At 49.3% G+C, this 19,335-nt stretch overlaps 3 protein-coding genes across 3 annotated transcripts; 1 reads left to right on the top strand and 2 right to left on the bottom strand.

Moving 5' to 3' along the window:
* Nucleotides 1-254: 254 nt before the first annotated feature.
* VE01_10478 (uncharacterized protein) lies at nt 255-5,545 on the bottom strand. The gene is made up of 5 exons (XM_018279876.2): nt 4,976-5,545; nt 1,729-4,910; nt 1,226-1,672; nt 1,050-1,172; nt 255-995 (listed from the first exon to the last, which is right to left on the bottom strand). Exons 1-5 carry the CDS (start codon nt 5,183-5,185, stop codon nt 359-361), a joined length of 4,599 nt encoding a protein of 1,532 aa, XP_018125370.1. The 5' UTR covers nt 5,186-5,545; the 3' UTR covers nt 255-358.
* A 1,477-nt stretch (nt 5,546-7,022) lies between these two features.
* Nucleotides 7,023-13,244, top strand: VE01_10477 (Nonribosomal Peptide Synthase (NRPS); the record flags this gene model as incomplete). The annotated part of the gene is made up of 2 exons (XM_018279875.2): nt 7,023-7,208; nt 7,307-13,244. The coding sequence occupies 2 exons, from the start codon at nt 7,023-7,025 to the stop codon at nt 12,764-12,766; spliced, it is 5,646 nt and encodes a 1,881-aa protein (XP_018125362.1). The 3' UTR covers nt 12,767-13,244.
* A 2,911-nt stretch (nt 13,245-16,155) lies between these two features.
* On the bottom strand, nt 16,156-18,766 carry VE01_10476 (uncharacterized protein). The gene is made up of 3 exons (XM_018279874.2): nt 18,645-18,766; nt 17,314-18,558; nt 16,156-17,247 (listed from the first exon to the last, which is right to left on the bottom strand). The coding sequence occupies exons 2-3, from the start codon at nt 18,344-18,346 to the stop codon at nt 16,829-16,831; spliced, it is 1,452 nt and encodes a 483-aa protein (XP_018125363.1). The 5' UTR covers nt 18,347-18,558; nt 18,645-18,766; the 3' UTR covers nt 16,156-16,828.
* Between the last annotated feature and the right edge of the window lie 569 nt (nt 18,767-19,335).

Here is a 19,335-nt window from a genome sequence, read left to right as displayed (position 1 = left end):
AAACAGACCAAATACTACAAAAGCTCCATTAGTTCCTATTATAAGTGGACGGGCGTGGGAGAGGGTTCAAATTGACCTAATTGATATGCGCTACGAACCGTCAGGGCAGATCAATTGATTACTTCTACTATTTGTGGTTTACGGTTAGGCCGGGCCAACCGTAAACCGGAAAAATCATGGTTGGACCGGCCAGTTCATGAACGGGCCGGCCAGTTCATGAACCAGAATAGTTCACGGTTGGGCCGGAACATATACCAGACAAAGAGAATATTTATTTCGCTACCTATTAACAAAGCTTGCAAAACCGTCCAACCCCTAACCAGCCCTAACCTTAAGGCGCGCTCACTTATGAAGTATGTTAGGCATCTTCCTTCCAAAGCTCCCCAAACCGACTCTCGCTCGTTGCAGCCAGCATCTTCGGACTGCCCTCTTCAACCAGCGTGCCCTTATCTAGGACAAACACCCGGTCACACATGTTCATCACTATATCCAGCCGGTGGGCTACCATAATGACAGTATAATCCGCAAAATGCTCTCTAACTATCTCCTGCGTGATTCTGTCTGTGTCTTTATCCAACTTAGAATTCATTTCGTCAAGCAGGAGAATACCCCCCCTCGGCCCGCCCATCTTGTCTCGCAATATTCGTCGCAGGACGGCCCTGCCCAAGCCAAAAAGCTGCTGTTGTCCCGCACTGAGACTATCGGCGCTCATTGGTGCGTGGAGACCGCCGCACGCTCGGACGAAGCTGGAGAGCTGAACTGTCTCGAGCACTGATATGCACTCCTCATCTGTGGCCGAGCTGAGGGTGTCGAGGTTGAATTTGATACTGCTTACCCCCGGAAGGAAGATGGAATCCTGAGGAACGGTTATGAATCGTTGCCGGAGAGTTGAACGGTGAACTTGATGAATAGGTATGCCATCGACTTCTATGTTCTCCGAACCTGGCAAAGGGTCGAGGAGGCGTAGGAGAAGTAACATCAAAGATGATTTTCCACTTTTTTAACGTCAGACATTAAGCTTAGCGCGTATATGTTTGAGGGAAACTCACCTGCCAGTTCTTCCGCAAACAGCAACCTTCTCCCCTGGCCGAATATATAGAGAAAGGTTGTTTAAAGCGAGGGCTTGAGGGCTTTTACCGGTCGACTTATCATCCGCATCTGCAGCTTTAGTGCTAGGAAAATATGTTAGCTTGTAGTTGCAAGAGTAAGCGTACTGCAGCCATACCTGTATGATGCTGATACAGCGTTGAGCGATACACTACCATAAGTAGGCCACAATTCTGGAATGGGCATGTTTGCGTCATTCCCGTCTTCGGGCTTAACCTTCTGGCTGAACGTCCTCAGTCGGTTGATTGCCCCAATGGACGTCTCAAGTTGAGTGTAGCTCTGCATCACAGCTGCCACTGTGCTCGCTAAACTCATCAACGTGAGCAAACTAGCTCCAGTGAAGCTCGAGCTCGTCCTGAGCTGGGTGGCGAGCGTGGTAAGACAGATGGCAATCACCCCAACCAGCATTGTGAGATTCGTCTGCAACCAAGCTTGAATCATGGCCAGGAGGTACGCCGGTCGCTGGGACGCATTCAAAAACTTATTGCTAGTATCAATTTCATCTTTTACCCATCCAAAAGCCCGGATAGTAGCGAGATCTCTTGTTGTATCGATGAAGTGGTTGCTGCAGTCAAGTTAGTGGATCGGCATTGGGGTCATGGATTGTTTCTAGCGAATTACTATAGTGGGCTTTTTGCTTCTAGATCAAGCAATCGCAGCTGTCTTGATGTTCTGAGATAAAATACTTGGATCACGTAGAGTATGCCAGCCACGAATGGATAGCTTATTGCGAGATATGGCGATGCAATGGCGGCGACAAAGCAGTTCCCGATTAGAATAACGACACCAAGAAAGGTGTTTATAAAGGCTAGCGGTAGCTCTCCGTCGATAAGAGTCATATCCTGCGAAAATAGATTCGTTACAGTACCGGTGTCTGTTGTAGTAAAAAAGCTCAACGGTGCCCTTACAACGGTAATGATGGCCTGTCTGTGGAGATTTGATCCGGATGATGAGACCATGTGCACCAGCCCTACAACCGCGCCAAGTATGGAAAAGAGCTCCAAAGCACGTATTGAGCCGTATAATCCCACATAGAAGTTTGTTGGTCGATCGAAAGAATTTTCGGACCAGAACGACGCCCATACTGTGGAAAAGTTTGCGGCAGTTCCACTCACTATGCAAAGGATAATGCACGCGGCAACGGATCGTGTCGCGACATTGCGTAGGTAGTGTATGTAAATCGACCAATCGCCTACTTGCCTGCTTTGGTCGGCGTCATTCATCTCTAGTGGAGCCTTGTGCTGGATTGAAACTTCCGGTAACTCTTCAGGGATCAAGAAATTCAAGTTGAGGGCTCCCCCGAATACGGAATCACGGCATAGGTTGTGTGCATAAATCGACCAATCGCCTGTTTGCCTGTATTGATTGGCGTTATTCATCTCTAGTAGAGTCTTGCGTTGGATTGAAACTTTCGGTATATCTTCCGCCTTCGACACTCTATTGGTATCTGGGGTGGTTGTCATGACGCCGAGGCTCGATACATATTTGCCGTTGTTGGCAAGTGTATCAAACGGTCCCTGTTCGACGACTCCGCCGTCGCTCCCAAGAACGACGACGTAATCCGCGAAAGGAAGATGGCGTACCGAGTGAGTGAATAATATTGATGTAGCCCTCCGTTGTTGGATGATCCCGTCTGGGCCAAAGACTCGCTTGAAGACCTCTGTCTCAGTAGGGGCATCCAGTCCACTAAACACATCATCGAATATCAGGACTTCCGATTCAAGGTAAAGAGCCCTTGCCAACGACACGCGTTGTTTCTGCCCGCCGCTCAAAAGGATTCCATTGCTCCCAATCTTGGTGTGATGACCAGATGGTAGGTTTGCTACATCAACACTCAACATAGTGGCAGTAATTATTGCATCGTACTTCTTTTGATCAAATCGAGAATAGCTAATGATGTTTTCCATTATGGTCGCGTCCAAGAGAAATGGCGTTTGCGCGCAGTAACCGATAGGGGAGTTGGGGAATTTAATTTTTGTGCTTCCGCAGGCTATTGGAACTTCACCCAAAAGAACTTTGCATAAAGTTGACTTTCCCGACGCGATTGGTCCAACAATTATCGACATTTTGCCGCTGGGGAAGGCAATATCAATATCTTTCAATACCATTTTGCTCTCGTCCCAACCGAACGAACCATTTTCTATCTCGAATGCTGGCTCTTGGGACGATGGCAGGACACCGGCTTGATGTCTAGCAGCATGTGTGAGATCCGGGCGATGAAGTTCCACCAGTGCGGTTTCAGAAGTCCAGGACTTGTGGTCATCTATAACCTGGCCTTCAGAAGCTCCGGGCGCATCCCGATGGCGAAAATCTTCCCAAGGCTGTTTCGCTAAATATGCTTCGATGCGATGGAGGCTGGTCAGGGCGGCTAGGCATTGAGGTAGATCTTGAAAAAGTTGCAACAAGGGAGTCGTTAGAAGTGTCATAAAAGACAACGAAACGAACAGAGTCGAGGCATCGAGGTTTCTAAATGTAAGCCCAAATGTGACCGCTGGCGATATGGACAACGGAATATAGCCGAGGCCGAAGGCGGCCAACAAGAGGATTCGAAACTTGGTTCCGGCCCGAATCTCCTCCTCTCGTAGGTCCTGTATCAAGTCCGCTACATGGTCCGAAATGCCCAACATCTTGAAGTATTTCATGTTGGAGATTACGTTGGCCGTGAGGCCGACTCTGCTTTCTATCTTTCCCATCCAGACACTCTGGCGACTCTGAACAAATGTCATTACCCAGAGAAGAATGCCGGAGCATAAGCACATGATGACGATAGGTGCTACGAACGAGACACCAAGTTTTGTGTAGAGCAACCAGCATCCGAGTCCAACCTGTATCAAACTGGACCACATGAAGTGCATAAGGCGAATGCCGGTTTCAACGTGCTGCACGTCAGTGCTCATTAACGTGACCGAGGCCGTGTCGGTAGCAGTCGCGGTGGTTATTTCGGTGGTCTTTTTGTAGATGACTGCACACAAGCTCCCACGGGCCATGGACGCCGCTCTCTGACTGTGATAGGCGTAAAAAGAGGTAGATACTGTCATTCCGAGGTATATCAGCGCACATGCAACAATAAGACCATACCCCATATTCTTAGACGACTCATGATCTGGTCGCTCCAGATATTCAATCAAAGTCTCCAGAAAGAATGACTGAGAATACTGGAAGGCGATAAGAGCAATTTGGGGAAAGACGGGCAGCAAAAACGGCCAAGAAAATGCTCTGAAAAGGGCCTTTAGTAAAGAAGGCTTTTGACCATGGTGTTTCTGATCATTTAACTTCTCTATTAGCTTTGAGGCTGTGGTCTCCGCACTCATTGCGCTATCTAGACCGTACAAGTCGTCGAAGCGTAAAATGCTCTTATACCCTCGTAAAAAAAGCTGCTTCAGCCAATAGTAGACAGACAGGGTGTAGATTCCGCTTGTTTCTTCAGGGCTGTGCTCTTTCTCGTCCCAGATAATCCATCTAGCCTTGCTGTGAGTTTCGAGGACGAGGACAATCAATTTTATGGTGATCGAGGCTGTGAACAAATAGGTAAATATAGCCTGGCTTCGAGAATTTATTACAAGCCATAATGTTCGGGCCTGGACAATATCAAAGAGCAAGGTAAATAGGAGGTAAATATTAAGAAGGGCTGACGTTCGATGTGATCGTGCATGCTCGAGAAATGATACGGCGATCATGAGGAGACTAGCAGTAAAGGCCAGAGCTATCCCGGCAATAGAAAAGCTACGTACAGCAGCCGCGTCCACGATGCTCAGGAGAACTAGAAGAGACAGTTGAGAAGCAGCATAGATAATAATCGTCAGCTGGACATAAATTAGTACTGCGCTCAAAGATTTTGCGTTTTTATTTGGCACAAATAGCCTCTTACAATTTTGACGAGCTGAAATGGCGTCGCCAACACTAATCGCGGTTTTTGGGCCAGGTGAGATACCCTGACTATGGCCACGAGTATGAAAGCCGAAGCAGGAACTGCAGTGAATAAAATCCTCTCAAACTTCTGCGTAAAGTCGAAGTCGTCGCGACACCCCTGGACAACTGGTCCAAAGGTGTCGTCGTTAAGACAGCCCATCAAAGTCATGATGCGGTTGCTGCCATTTCTAGTGAAGCGGAATATTCGTAGAAGAGAGATTAGAAGGTGATGAGGGTTGTTCGGTTAAGTGTCCAGTTTTCTAGCCTCTGGAAACCACGGCAGCTCCACCTACTGTTATACTCGGGCATGCTGGGATACTCACCACTGCTGTCACCTGGGTCAATCGGAGAATAGAGAAGGCCCTAGAGGTGGACGAACGAACCCTCCCGCAAATGAACCCAGAGGACAAAGCGGCGTCACATGGTGGAGAAGATGAAACGGGATTGTCGTCTCTCTGCCTGCGAAATCTTCCCAAGCGGGGCATACTGGTAAGCTGAAGGGTAAGACTGTCTGTGTAGATGCAGACTTAACTTCTGTGACGCATCGTTTACCCATCTTTAACTCGACAGGCGGCTCTATGCCGGACGCCGTTTCCACATGTGGGTACTTTAGTGGTGTGGTCTAATACCCCATGGGGATAAGGCCTTATTAGTAAGGACCCTGACAGGGATCCTTGGCATGTTTTAGACTAAATTCGGATAATGAGCCGGCTTCTAGCGTGCCACCTGACCCGCTTCTGCGCATCAAACCTTGGGCTTTGGGTATGGCTTGCGAAGCTTGGTACGCATTCGAGCCTTAAGCTTAAGGGCATGGCTTGCGAAGGTTGTGCGGGGCCGCATTGAACCTTAAGCTTAGGGCATGGCTTGCGAAAGATGATGCGGGGTCCAATTAAACCTTTCAGCTTAGGGCATGTCTTGCGAAGGTTGATGCGGGGTCGCAGTGAATCTTTAAGCTTAGGGCATGGCTTGCGAAGGATGATACGGGGTCGCTTTGTCTTTGTTTCTTCATCCCCTCATTTAAGAACACCCCTTAATCTTTTAAGAAAGGATATTCTTAACCGTGATTATTTTGTCCTCGAGTCCCCCGGCAACGGTGACATTGACATAGGGCTAGTAGCGCTAGTATATATGCCTTCACTCTAGATGATGCATTTAGCTGCCGCTGCGATGCAGTGGATCGTGGAGCCAATGCCTACGTCCTGGCTTACATGGGCACTGCGAGTGTGGCTCAAGACGTGATCGCCATAGTTGATGAGGTTCAAAACTCCTGAAGCAGACTGTTGAGCACCTTGACTCTGGTCACTTGATCGATGAGGAGCAATACCGTCTCCGTCTTCACGATCTAAGGGTGCAAACAAAGACCGAGTTGACCTGCCTCGGCTTCAGTATATTGGATTCCCCTATGGCACTATCTGGGTAATCAGACTTATCCATTATTCCCCCCCAAGTCATGGGCCGTGGACCCCTCGGAAGAGGTCCAACACAGCAGGGTGAAACAAACACCCGGCTGACCTGCCTCGGCTTCAATATATTGGATTCCCCTACGGCACTTTCTTGAACACTTAGATTTATCCCTTAGTTTCAGGAGACTTTCGCATTGACTATTACAAGGATTAACCGCTTTACTTCCTACGAACTTCGTAGCTTTGCAAACGAAAAGCGCCCACTTACTTGGCCTAGGAAAGTATATTTACTTTGATAAAATCCCATATCTTCGAGATCTCACCTCACACCCAAGACGGTAAACTCTTTTCTGCTTACATTTTCTCTACACCACACGAGATAAGAGAGAACTAGCCGCAACCTATACGACTACTATGGATTTCTCATGGCACACTCGGGAGATTAGCTTCATGTTTGGTGCTTGTTGCCTTATGAATTGGGTTGTTCAACCACGAATCTTGAGCTACTTCTTTCCCCACTGGCGTGCTTCCACCTACTCACATACGAAGACGCAATGGAATATTCGCATCATATCACTCCTACACTCAACCTTCATCTGCGGCATGGCCCTCTGGGTGGTTCTGAATGACCAAGAGAGATCGAACATGACAGACGCCCAAGAGAGGTTGTGGGGGTACAGCAAGAAGGCGGGCATGCTTACCGGGTATTCTATGGGGTATTATCTATGGGATTTGATCACCATGATGAAGAACACTAGATCCTTTGGTACAGGAATGTTGCTACATTCTGTATGCACGTTAGGTCTTCTATGTGCGTCCTCTGTATGTATACAATGACACCCTCTACCATATGAAACGCTTGCAGCGCTCACTAATTATGCGTACAGCAATCGTTTCTCCAGTTCTACGCGCCATGGGGTATTCTTTACCAGCTTTCGAATCCGTTCCTTCAAGTTCATTGGTTTTGTGACATGTTGGATATGACTGGTTGTAATGTACAACTTTGTAATGGCCTTGCATTGTTGTTCGTCTTCTTTTGGTCTCGTATAATATGCGGGAACTATCAGTCTTTGGGTCTTTACCACGATATCTGGACCTCTTATTGCAAAAATCACTCGCCGATCAGTTTCGATTCTGGTGTCATGGGTCTGGCGAACAGAAACCCGTCTGATACATGTCAGGCTACTCAGGAAGGTTGCGTTCCGCTGTGGTTGGCATTCACCACCTCTCTCGCTGTTGCGGCGTTAAGTGTCATGAACTGCTTCTGGTTTTACAAGTTGATCCGGAGCATGAATCGACGGTTTATCTTGGCAAAACAACAACCCAAAAGATGCGCCAGTGGAATTTTGAAGGTAAACAGCGCAAATGTCGCTGGTACATCAATTTTTGGGTGGCCATGGAGGATGTTCGTGAAGCTACTGCCCTGGTTGGCCGGGTTTCTCTATTTAGGAGATCGCATTGCCCTGCGAGAAAAAATTGTCAAGACGCTGCAACTTTTCAGGCACACGGCAGCACGTATTATTTCAAGGAAGCTCGTGCTGGACATGAGAGATACGTCGACTGAGAAATTGGCACCATTAACGGAAATGGAAGTGAAGGTGCAGAGACTTTGGGCCGAAATCTTGGAATTGGATGTGGATACCATAGGACTGAAGGACAACTTTTTCCGACTCGGTGGGAATTCTGTCCAAGCAGTATCGCTCGTAGCTGCATCGCGAGCACACGGGGTCCAGTTTACCGTTGCAGACTTGTTTGCCAACTCGACAATATCTGAGTTGTCCTTGGTCGCAACTGGAATCGAGAAATCAACCCACGTTGACCTAATGCCATTTGAAATTTCAAGTGGGCATGAAGCTACCGACACCATCGTTGATGAGGCTGCTGCCATGTGTACCGTACATCGGGACAATATTGCAGATTTGTACCCATGTACACCTCTACAAGAATCACTCATGGCCCTCTCTATCAGGACAACTGGCGCATATGTGGCCCAACACCTGATCTCACTTAAGTCGACGCTGGACGTGGACCGGTTCCGCGCCTGTTGGGAGACCGCTGTGAAATCCTCACCCATCTTACGTACAAGAATAGTGCAGTCTAATTCTTCACGGAAAATGCTTCAAGTGGTTATCCAGGAGCATCCGAGCTGGGCGGTCAGCTCGGATCTCCAGACATATCTTGAAAATGACAAGCGGCTGACTATGAGCTTCGGAGAACCATTAAATCGATGCGCCATAGTGAATGATATTACCAGCGCGCAATCCTATCTGGTATGGACGATGCATCACTGCATATACGACGGTTGGTCTTTATCGTTGATCATAAAAACCCTTCTTCAACTGTATGAAGGTGCGACGGTTCCCAATCCGACCAACTTCAACAGCTTTGTAAAGCATGTTGAAGGCGCGAATGGTGATGCGGCGAGAGCATTCTGGCAGTCACAATTATCCAGCTCACAACCATCAACATTTCCAATCGTTACAGGAGCGATGTGTACGACGACGGTGGAAAGTTCCTACAAGCACCAAATTTGCATATCACGGACCACAAACACGGACATAACCACCCCGACCATAATCCGTGCAGCATGGGCACTTCTGATGTCTATGTACGAAAACAGCAATACTGTTGTGTTCGGTGTAACCATCGCAGGAAGAAACGCACCAGTGTCTGGCATTGAGAACATCGTCGGGCCTACGATCGCAACTGTACCTTTCCGTGTCAATATTCATCCCAACCAGACCATAAGCGAGTATCTAGAAGTGTTGCAGAAACAAGCTACTACTATGATCCCTTTCGAGCAATACGGCCTCCTTAATATCAAAGCTATCAATTCGGAGACCCAATCAGCGTGCGAATTTCAGAACTTGTTAGTCATACACCCAACAACTTGGAGCAAGGAGATAGGTCGCATTGGCAGCGTCGAGACATACCTGAGTGAGCTTGAAAACGACAAGACTTATCCATTGGTCATGGAATGTACGCTCACTACAGATGGAATTCAGATCAAAGTAAGTTTTGATAGTAAGATCGTGGACAAACCCCAGATCGTAAGACTTACTGGGCAATTCGAACACCTGATAAATCAGATATGTTGGAAGCATGAAGTTGCGCTTGTAGGCGAAATCAAAATGATCAATCGAAAGGACCAGACAGACATCTGTGCCTGGAACAGCAACTGCCCGGAGGCCGTGGAGGCGTGCGTGCACGAGACCGTCGCGCAGCAGGTCGTCGCGCGCCCTGACGCGCCAGCTGTCTATGGGTGGGATGCTAGCTTCAGCTATCGCAAGCTCGATGAGCTGTCGACGCAGCTAGCACGCCATCTTGTTGGCCTCGGTGTCGGACCAGAGAAGTTCGTGCCATTGTGCTTCGAGAAGTCAGCATGGACCATCGTTGCGATGCTAGCTGTGCTAAAGGCTGGCGGCGCATGTGTTTCTCTGGACCCAAAGCATCCCATTGACCGATTGCAGGCTATCATCGCTGACCTTAACGCCGACCTTATCATTTCTTCTACAGCTAATGCTGCTTTGTTCAAAGGGGTCGTTGACAAAATCGTGTCTGTTGGCCCTACAGCATTGTTTAGGAAGATACCATTAGTTCCTCATCTAGGGGTTCAGAAAGCACGGCCATATGACCCTGCATTTGTCATTTTCACCTCAGGGAGCACTGGAAAGCCTAAAGGAGTCGTGCTTACGCATGCATCTTTCTGCACCACTGCACGGCAGCATGGTGCGGCCATGTTTCTCGGATTCGACTCGCGGGTGCTACAGTTCGCCGCATATACGTTTGACCTTAGCCTGGCAGAGATCTTTAGCACGCTTGTTCATGGTGGTTGCGTTTGCGTGCCATCTGAGAAAGACAAGATGGACAATCTAGGTAAAGTAATTAGGACGATGAAAATTAACGTAGCCCACCTTACGTCGTCGGTGGCTAACCTAGTTCGACCTAAGGATGTTCCAGGCCTCAAGTTTCTCGCCGTTGGTGGAGAGGCTACCACACAAGGTGTTGTTAAAAGATGGGCGGATAGCGTGTACCTGGTTAGTGTATATGGACCTTCGGAATGCACAGTTTTCTCTTCTTGTCTTGGTGGGCTCCAACCAGATACGTCCGGAGCAAATATCGGACGAGGGATAGGATCGGTGTTGTGGGTAGTGGACCCAGGGAACCATGAACGACTTATGCCCATTGGCTGCGTTGGAGAGCTGCTAATCGAGGGGCCTATCCTAGCCCACGGATACCTAAACGACCAAGAGAAGACCACTGCGGTCTTCATCGAGAACCCTGAGTGGGCAGAGCACTTTGGACTAGGCCGCCGAAGACGTTTCTACAAAACGGGGGACCTAGTGCGGTACAACCCAGACGGCACGCTGAACTTCATGGGCCGGAAAGACACGCAGGTTAAGCTGCGTGGGCAGCGACTCGAGCTGGGCGAGATTGAGCACCACCTAGAGCTGTTGGTGCCTAGCAACTGGAAGCTGATAGTGGAGATGATCCGGCCTACCTGCCGAGATGGGGATCCGATGCTGGCAGCATTTATTTGTACTGAAGTTAGGCAGTATGACACGGCTGATGCAGACCTAGCATTGTCCGCGTTGGCCGCGATACACGACAAGATGCTAGAGCTAGAGAACGGCCTAGCTGCACAGTTGCCAGGGTACATGATGCCGGCCGTGTACATTCCCCTTCAGCACCTGCCTCTGACGAGTTCTGGCAAGACCGATCGGCTGCGGCTACGGCAGCTAGGTGCGCGGCTGACTGTGCTGCAGCTGACGGCGTGCTCAGTGGGCGAGCGGACCAAGCGCCCGCCGTCGACAGTGATGGAGTTAAAGCTACAGCAGCTCTGGGCCGAGGTGTTGCATCTAGAGCTGAGCTCGATCGGGGCGGACGACAGCTTCTTCCGTCTCGGAGGCGACTCGATCCGGGCCATGCGGCTCGTGGCGGCGTCCCGCGAAAAAGGGATCGTGTTGACGGTGGCAGGAATTTTCCAGACTCCCACGCTCTCTGACATGTCACAGAAAAGCAACATGGCAGATGACGACAGCCTTAGGGAGATTGCACCCTTTGGGCTGTGGGAAGAAACCGACAGCGCTGACTTCAATCGACTGGAGGAAATTGGAGCAATTTGCAACGTGGCGAAGGACCAAATTGAGGACGTCTATCCTTGCACTCCCCAGCAAGAGGGTATGATGGCAATTTCGGCGCGGCAGCACAAAGCGTACATGGCTCGCAGAGTGTTCAAGTTGCCGCAATCACTTGACCTTGGCCGCTTTCAGATGGCATGGGATAGACTTGCTGAGGTACACGCCATCCTACGAACGCGGATCGTGCCCGCAGCGCGATCAAGGCCTCTCCAGGTGGTGGTCAGAGAGAAGATATCGTGGCACAGAAGCGGATCTCTGGATGAGTACTTGAAGCAAGACGAGCATGCTCCGATGTCTTACGGCCAGTCTCTTACCCGATATGCCATTCTCGGTCAGGCAGATGCACGGGTCTTTGTGTTGACCGTCCACCATGCACTATACGACGGATGGAGCTCCGCTTCCTTGTTTGAACAGGTGAGCCGCATTTATCGTGAGGGCTCAGTGCCTCAACCGGTGCCTTACAACAGATTCATTCACTATCTTGCTGGTCTAGATCATGAGAGGGCCGCTATGTACTGGCAATCGCAGCTTAGTGGTAAATTGCCGACAAGTTTTCCACCGCTGCCCTCTGCGACATATCAGCCGCGACCGAATGATTCCATACGGCAATTTGTGCCCATGATGCGGGGTTCGAATTCCAGTGTGCTGACGTCAACTATTGTGCGAGCCGCATGGGCTGTCGTGGTTGCGCAGTTGTCGGACTCGGACGATGTGTTGTTCGTTGTCACACTCACAGGCCGGAATGCGCCAGTGCCAGGGATCATGGAAATAATCGCACCTACATTCACGACAGTGCCGATGAGAATGCGCTTAGATCGAGGACAACCTGTTCCTGACTATCTGAACGGGGCCCAGAGCCAGGCGGCGGAGATGATACCATTCGAACACACAGGGCCTCAAAATATCCGCCGACTAGCACTCGATTTTAAGCACCTGTTGTTGATACAGCCCTACATAGACCAAGGAGAACAATCCAGTATCCTTGGCTTGGAGGTAGGTCCGACGCATCTCAAGGACTTCGATTCATATGCCCTGGTCATGGAGTGTAATCTGGCCAAAGACGGCGTTTTTTTCGAGGCTCGGTTCGATGCTACAGTCGTCCCAACAGCGCAGATGCAAAAGATCTTGAATCTATTTCATAAAATGATTTCCTTACTGAACGAGGAGAAGGGCGACATGAAGTTGGGCGACGTATTGACATCTTAGTCGATTAAGATGTTAGATTTCCCGTTATTTGCTCGCTCGATAATTTCCTTACACCAAGGCAGCCTACGGCCGTCTTCCGCCGGCCGGATATTCGGAAGACCGCCCACTGCATTCTTGTAGACAACGAGGCAGAGCGATCAGATGTCACAAGCCTTTGTGTAGTATACAGTACGGTGCTTAGTATATACTTCCGGTGCAGCATAGCAATGTGTCCATATCAGAGTGGTTGGAGGTCAGCGGTTGTCTTTGAAAGGATAAAGTCTGACAGTTTTATGTGGAGCAGTTCTCGAGATTGAATGAGAATGTTTTCTGGTTTAATATCTTAGTGAATGATGTTTGCTTCAGGGACAGAGGTTAAGCTATTAAGGCTTTGAAGAGGGGTATCGAAGATTTCTTGATTTGTAATCGGATGTTGTCTGTTTATATCTTCTAGGTTTCCAAATAGAAGATTCCTAGAGAGAATGTGCATCTTTAACGGACATTTGAGAGTTGTGAGATTTTGCGCATAATATGTGTTCCGGCCCAACCGTGAACCAGACTGGTTCATGAACTGGCCGGCCCAACCGTAAACTAGAAATAGTAGAAGTAATCAATTGATCTATATAGCTACGTAGTATTACCTACTGTGTCTGCCCGTGCTCGTTTCTAACGAGGCCTCTCAACTAAAGCTATTTCTGTACGAGTAGTAAGACCTGATAAATTGCCACAGTCGTGGTCATCGTTATAGCAGTGTATACTACACTCCTTTGCTTCCTTATAACACCTACACCTCTTCGTACTACACAGCCCTTTGCACTGACAGGATATTCCAACCTGAGCACTTGTAGAAGCCTCTCTAGCTGCAAGCCCTAGGCCTACTTCCTTAGTAGAAGTAGGAATTACTATATCACCCTATAGAGCTCACCCTACAACTCCTAGTGATTTAGTAGGAATAAGGCGTTGTATAATACTAGAAGCTGTAAGAATCCGATACCTATGAGGGTAAGGCTCTTCTAGAATTCTTGTAAATAGCCTCTTATTATTAGTTGAAGTTCTATCCTCTTAAGGAACCTTAATAGAGACTATTGCTCCTATATTAAAGTGCTGAATATCATGCTTCTTTATATACTTCCGCACCATAGAAATCCTTGCTCGTTGAGTAGCTACTATAGCTCTCTCAATTACAGGATCTAGTGTAAGCTGAAGCTTAGTTCTAAGCTGAGTTGGAACTCGGGCCCGGCTCCCACGCTGGAGCTCTGGCTTAGAGCTAGTGCTTGGCTCAGAATTGAGTTCTGAGCTAGAGCTCTCAATTCTAGGCTCTGGCGCTCGAGCCTAAAGCCTTGAGCTCTCGCTTAGAGCCAGAGCGGAGCTCCGAATTGAGCTCCGAATTGAGCTCAATTCCGAGCTCAATTTCAAGCTCTGACTCGAGCTGGAGCTGGGCTCTAGCTGTAGCTCTAGCTCGAGTTCTAGATTAAACTCTGGCTCTGGTTCGGAGCTTAGAATTGAGCTCAATTCGGAGCTCTGGCTCAGAACCAGAGCTAGGCTCATAATTAAGCTCTGGCTCTCGCTGCCGAAGCCGTGGGTCGATTGGAGCTTCCGTCTCAGACTCAAGCTCGGACTAGAGCTCGCTCTCAAATATCGGGCCTATGGTTGGGTCTTCCTACTCAATTCCAATTGACAGATCCTTCCGGGCCTGACTATTGAGCCAGTCAATGTATGAGCTCCGCTCTCGGAACAGAAGCTCAGCTAGCGCACACCTAATTGTAGAGTGGATTTGGGTGTTCATAGCAAGCACCACTTTAAGTAGCCCATTCTTCCATTCTGTAGACCCGTGATCCATTTTCCATGCCTAGAGCTTATTCTCAACAACTCCATTTGCCTGCTCAACTAGGCCTTGCGTTTGTGGTGATCATGGTGCTCCATTTACTACCTGTATTCCATACTTCCGTAGTAGGAGTAAGAGAGCCCCCTTGAATTCCTTCCCATTATCAGCCTGCATAATCTTCGGAGGTAGGAAAGCTGCAATGAATTGAGCAAAGCACTCTGCAATAGGCTCTACGTGCTTGCTTTTTAATGGGTATAGCTGTGTATACTTTGAGAAGTGATCCTTTATATGTAGAATCCATTTATACTGCCCTAAAGGCTCGTGGCGCATATTAATTAGATTAATTTGAACCCGCTCCTACGCTCGCCCTGTAGTAATAGGAACTAAGGGAGCTTTTGTAGTATTTGGCCTATTAAGTGTGCAATTCTTACACCGTTTGAGTATAAACTCTACATCCTCTCGCTTTATTCCATAGTACTGTTGCTCTATAGTAGGCCATACCTTCTTATAGTTAGTACTATAAAGTAGGAGCGAGAGCTTAAGCTAGAATATAAGGAAGGCTTACCTTATTCCGGCCTGCGTGTAGGAGCTTAAGGTGTTCCTGTGTAATAGTATCAAACACCTCTGCTTTCTATACTACATATCGAGGCTGTAGATGCCGAATATCACTCTTATAGATCTTATTATTAATAAGCTCAAAGGTAGATTGCGTACGGTTTTTAAGGTTACTAGTCTCTCTATTATATGGTGTATAGGCTGTAGGATTCTCAAGAATAGTACGGATTTAGCTCCATTTTGCGTGTGATAACTGCTCACGGTTGTAGTAGGTAGAGCTGCTTATATAGGCTTCAAAAGCAGTACGTACATCGTTTGGAAACGGGTTAATCGAAGCAATAGTAGCCATAATTATCGTGATTATATAGGAAGTAGGAAATAGGAAGTAGGATTTATTTTTTAATACTATTCTACACTGCCACGTAGTTGGGCCGTAATACGGTTTACGGTTGGCCCGGAACATATATCCATCCCCCTCTCTGCTCGTCCCACTTTCCCCGAGAACAAAAAGGTAAACCCCCTATCCCATCCTCACCAGCTGAGCTTCCATCGACCAACAGTGCGGGACGAAGTCTATAAAAAGGGCCTCCGAGCAGAAATCTTTTAATCACACAGCAAACAGGTACACACCAGAAAAAGGCATCAGTTCTCCTCTGGAACTGATGTAAAACAGGCCTCGCACACGACGGTGTGACTACTGAGCTTCCCGCGCGGCTCTTGGATGCTTTCGAAGCTGGTGGGGTTGGAGGTGATGGGGGTGTGGTGGTGGTGGTGGTGAGAAAGGGAGAGGTGAGAGGAGCGCGACAGCAAGAACCCGCCTCGCAAGAAATAGATGTGACGGCAAGAACACCAACCTACCTTATCCACACCCCGAAGAAAACTCTATCAAGAAACTCTATCAATGGATCCATCGATCGTGAGTCGACGAACAGCCACCACACGTGTCGAAGCATGATATTTCAAGGCGACCCAGTGAGTGAATGAGAAAAAGCTGTATTCGCGGATTCTATCGTCTATCATATATTCAACCCCCTCTTCCCCTCCCGTCTTTCCCCTTTCTCCCTTTCCCGATTTCCCGCTCCCCCCGAGACACCAAACAGAAGTGAGACAGGTATCTAAGACAGCAGTAAGACATCGATCGCCCCACCCCACACCCCCTTTCAAAACGGCACGGGACGGAGCGGAGCGCAAGGGAGATAGATGGAAAGGAGTCAAACATGTGTAGTAGACGGTGGATTTAACTCAGTCAAAGCCACCGTCTATTACACCTGTTGTCCCCTTTCTATCTCTCGTCTTTCCAAAAGAAAAGATAACCCCCCTAAAAAATCCCCTAAAAAACAACGCGAAAACTTTCAAGCACAAAAATAAAATAAAGACTTGGGAGACAACAATTCAAATAGAAATCGGAAGAAAAAAAAATCTTTAGCAGTTCTTGTCTTTGTAATTAAACGCGTAGTGCTCCCATAAACTCCTGAAATCTTTCTTTTTCATCATCAATCTTGCCCATCTCGACGTCTCTCTATAACAAAAAAAGAACTGCGAAAATGAAGCCACATATAAAAGCTCAGATCCCGTCTTCATCATCACTGCGTGCGTCCACTGCTCCCTCTTCTTTTCTTCTCTTCTCTTCCCCCCCATCCTTCTCCATCACATTCACCACGCGCACATATTATTCAACCTCCCCCCTCCTAGCCTCGCCAACCTTATGCCTTAGCAACCTTCGCCGGCGGCACGCCCAACCCATTCCTATTCCTAAAAAACAGCACCCCCTCCGCCTCCCCTCCCTTCCCCAGTGTCTCCTGATTCGGCTCAACCCACTGACACCACCTAGCACTCTTCCAAATGCTCTTCAGGAAGCCCCAGCTCCCTCCCTCCACATCGGCGCGGTAGTGGCGGCCCATGACGGGCTTGATGGCTTCGGAGGCGAGGTCGGCGTTGTAGAAGGGGATGGTGCAGACGTAGTGGTGGAGGACGTGAGTCTCGATGATGCCGTGGAAGAGGTGGCGACCGATGAAGCCGAATTCGCGGTCGATGGTGGCGGCGGCACCGCGGACGTAGTTCCAGGACGAAGGCTGGTAGTGGGGGAGGGAGGGGTCGGTGTGTTGGAGGTAGGTGATAGCGACTGTGGGGGTTGTTAGACTTATATTCTTCTGGGGAGTTGAAAGGGGTTAAATGGGGGATGACATACCAAGCCAGTGGTTAACCCAGAGATACGGGATGAAGTACCAAACGAACATATTCGCCGCTCCAAAGGTCTTGGACACCCAAACAAGAGCTGCGATGGTAAGTCCAACACCAATATCGCTCAGGACGATGAGTTTCGCATCCTTAGCCTCGTAGAGCGGGCTGGCGGGGTTGAAATGGTTGACACCAGTCGTATACCCGTTCTTCTTCCCCTTCCCGCGTCCCTCCTTCTGGTTCTCGTGGTGATTATGTCCAGTAACATTAGCAAAGAGGTACAACCACCACCCCGCCAACTGCTGTCCAACCAAATGCAAGAGAGTGGCAATAGGAGTCTCCTCAGTCAACTCATCAAGCTCATGCACAAACTTCGCAATGCGGTTCGCGTACACCTCGCGAGACTTTGGGACGAAAACCATGTCCTTCTCCATGTTCCCCGTAGCCTTGTGGTGCTTCCCGTGCGAGATCTTCCAGGAGAAATAGGGGACCAGGAGGGCGGAGTGGCAGACCCAGCCGACAGTATCATTAACGACCTTCGAGGGCGAGAAAGCCTGGTGTCCGCACTCGTGAGCCAGCACCCAGAGGCCAGTCCCGAAGAGACCCTGGATCGCAGTGTACACCGCCCAGAGGGCCGCGCGGGCAGGGGTGGATGGTACGTTTTCGGGGGTGACGAAGGTGTGGAAGAGGTAGAATGTGGTGGCGAGACAGGCGATGTCGCGGGCGACGTAGTAGAGACCCAGGGCGGTGTTGCGCTTAAAGCACTCCTTGGGGATGGCTCGGATGATATCCCCCATCGCGTAGTCGGGGAGCTGGAACTCATTGCCGTAGGTGTCGATCAGCTTTGTCGATGTTGTGGACTTGGCGGAGACATCGTTGTCGATGGACGACATGGAGGAGAGCGAGGAGGAGGAGGGAGAGGCGCGCGGGCTGTCGGTGGGAGACACGTCCGCGGTGGAGGGGGAGGAATCCGCTGCTGCTGCGGCGGCGGCAGCGGTGCGGCGGAGGCCATCACGGCGGGGGATGGCTGTTGAGGAGGCCATGGTTGTGGGATGTGAGAGAATCGACGACCCGGGGGGATGTTGTAAAAGGTAAGAGATGGAGGTGGAGGGGCTTGCGGGAGATGTTTTATAAGTCGGGTGCTCCCTTCGGGTCGGGGGGCGTGGAGGCGTTTGTTGGGGGAATTTTTGGTACGATTCTCGTCTTTTTTGGGTCCGAGGTTTCTTTAACGCAGGAACCCGGGGCTGTAGATTGGCTGGCGGGAGTCGTTAGCGGTAGATCTAATCTGTCTGGTCAAATCAAACTTGATCAATTGACTCGCCGGTGGCCACGAGAACTTACAATTTCACCAAAAAACGTTCACAGGACGGTGAAGGAAGAAGAAGAAGGGAGAGGTTCGCGGTGACAGGGGGAGATGTGGGTTGAAGGGGGACGGTTCTTCAAAATGAGAAAAAGCTCGGGGCGCGGTGGTCTGGGTGTGGGGGAGATTTATTGGCTTATGTATGTACCACCGTACCCTCCCCATCCACCCCCATCCCTTTGGCTTGGCACAACCTTGCAGTTCAGTTAGTTACAGTTTCTGGAAGTAGAGTTACTCGTAGCACGCTATCTTTTCTACAACTTGTCCCATCCCACGCTATTTCATTATTTCCACCACGCAACGAACGGCAAAAGTTGTACTGTGTTGGAATTTTAGTGTGGTTGGGGGAAAAATAGTTAGGTCTCTTGGCTATCTGTTAGTTCCGCGATTTGGCGTGTTTTCTTCGTGGTCTTTCTTACAGGGCAATTACTCATGTTATGTTTTCTAGGGCGGTTAATTCACGATTTTTGCCCCCTATAAAATTTTGATTAGCACACCAGACATAGACCACACCCTCCCCCAACGACGATCTAGTACACAGGGGGGTGCACATCATCAGCTTCGAACTTGACGGCCCTCTCCTGCACGCCATTCTAGCCACATAAACTCGGTGTCTAGAACTATTTTGATTTGCCAAGTTACAAAAGTCTGAGTGAGCGAGGGTGGCGAGAC

Source organism: Pseudogymnoascus verrucosus, assembly GCF_001662655.1.
Source record: "Pseudogymnoascus verrucosus strain UAMH 10579 unplaced genomic scaffold scaffold_79, whole genome shotgun sequence".
NCBI lineage: Eukaryota > Fungi > Ascomycota > Leotiomycetes > Thelebolales > Thelebolaceae > Pseudogymnoascus > Pseudogymnoascus verrucosus.
The sequence above is the reverse complement of the archived record's forward strand: the minus strand, read 5'-3'. Positions and strand labels throughout refer to the sequence as shown.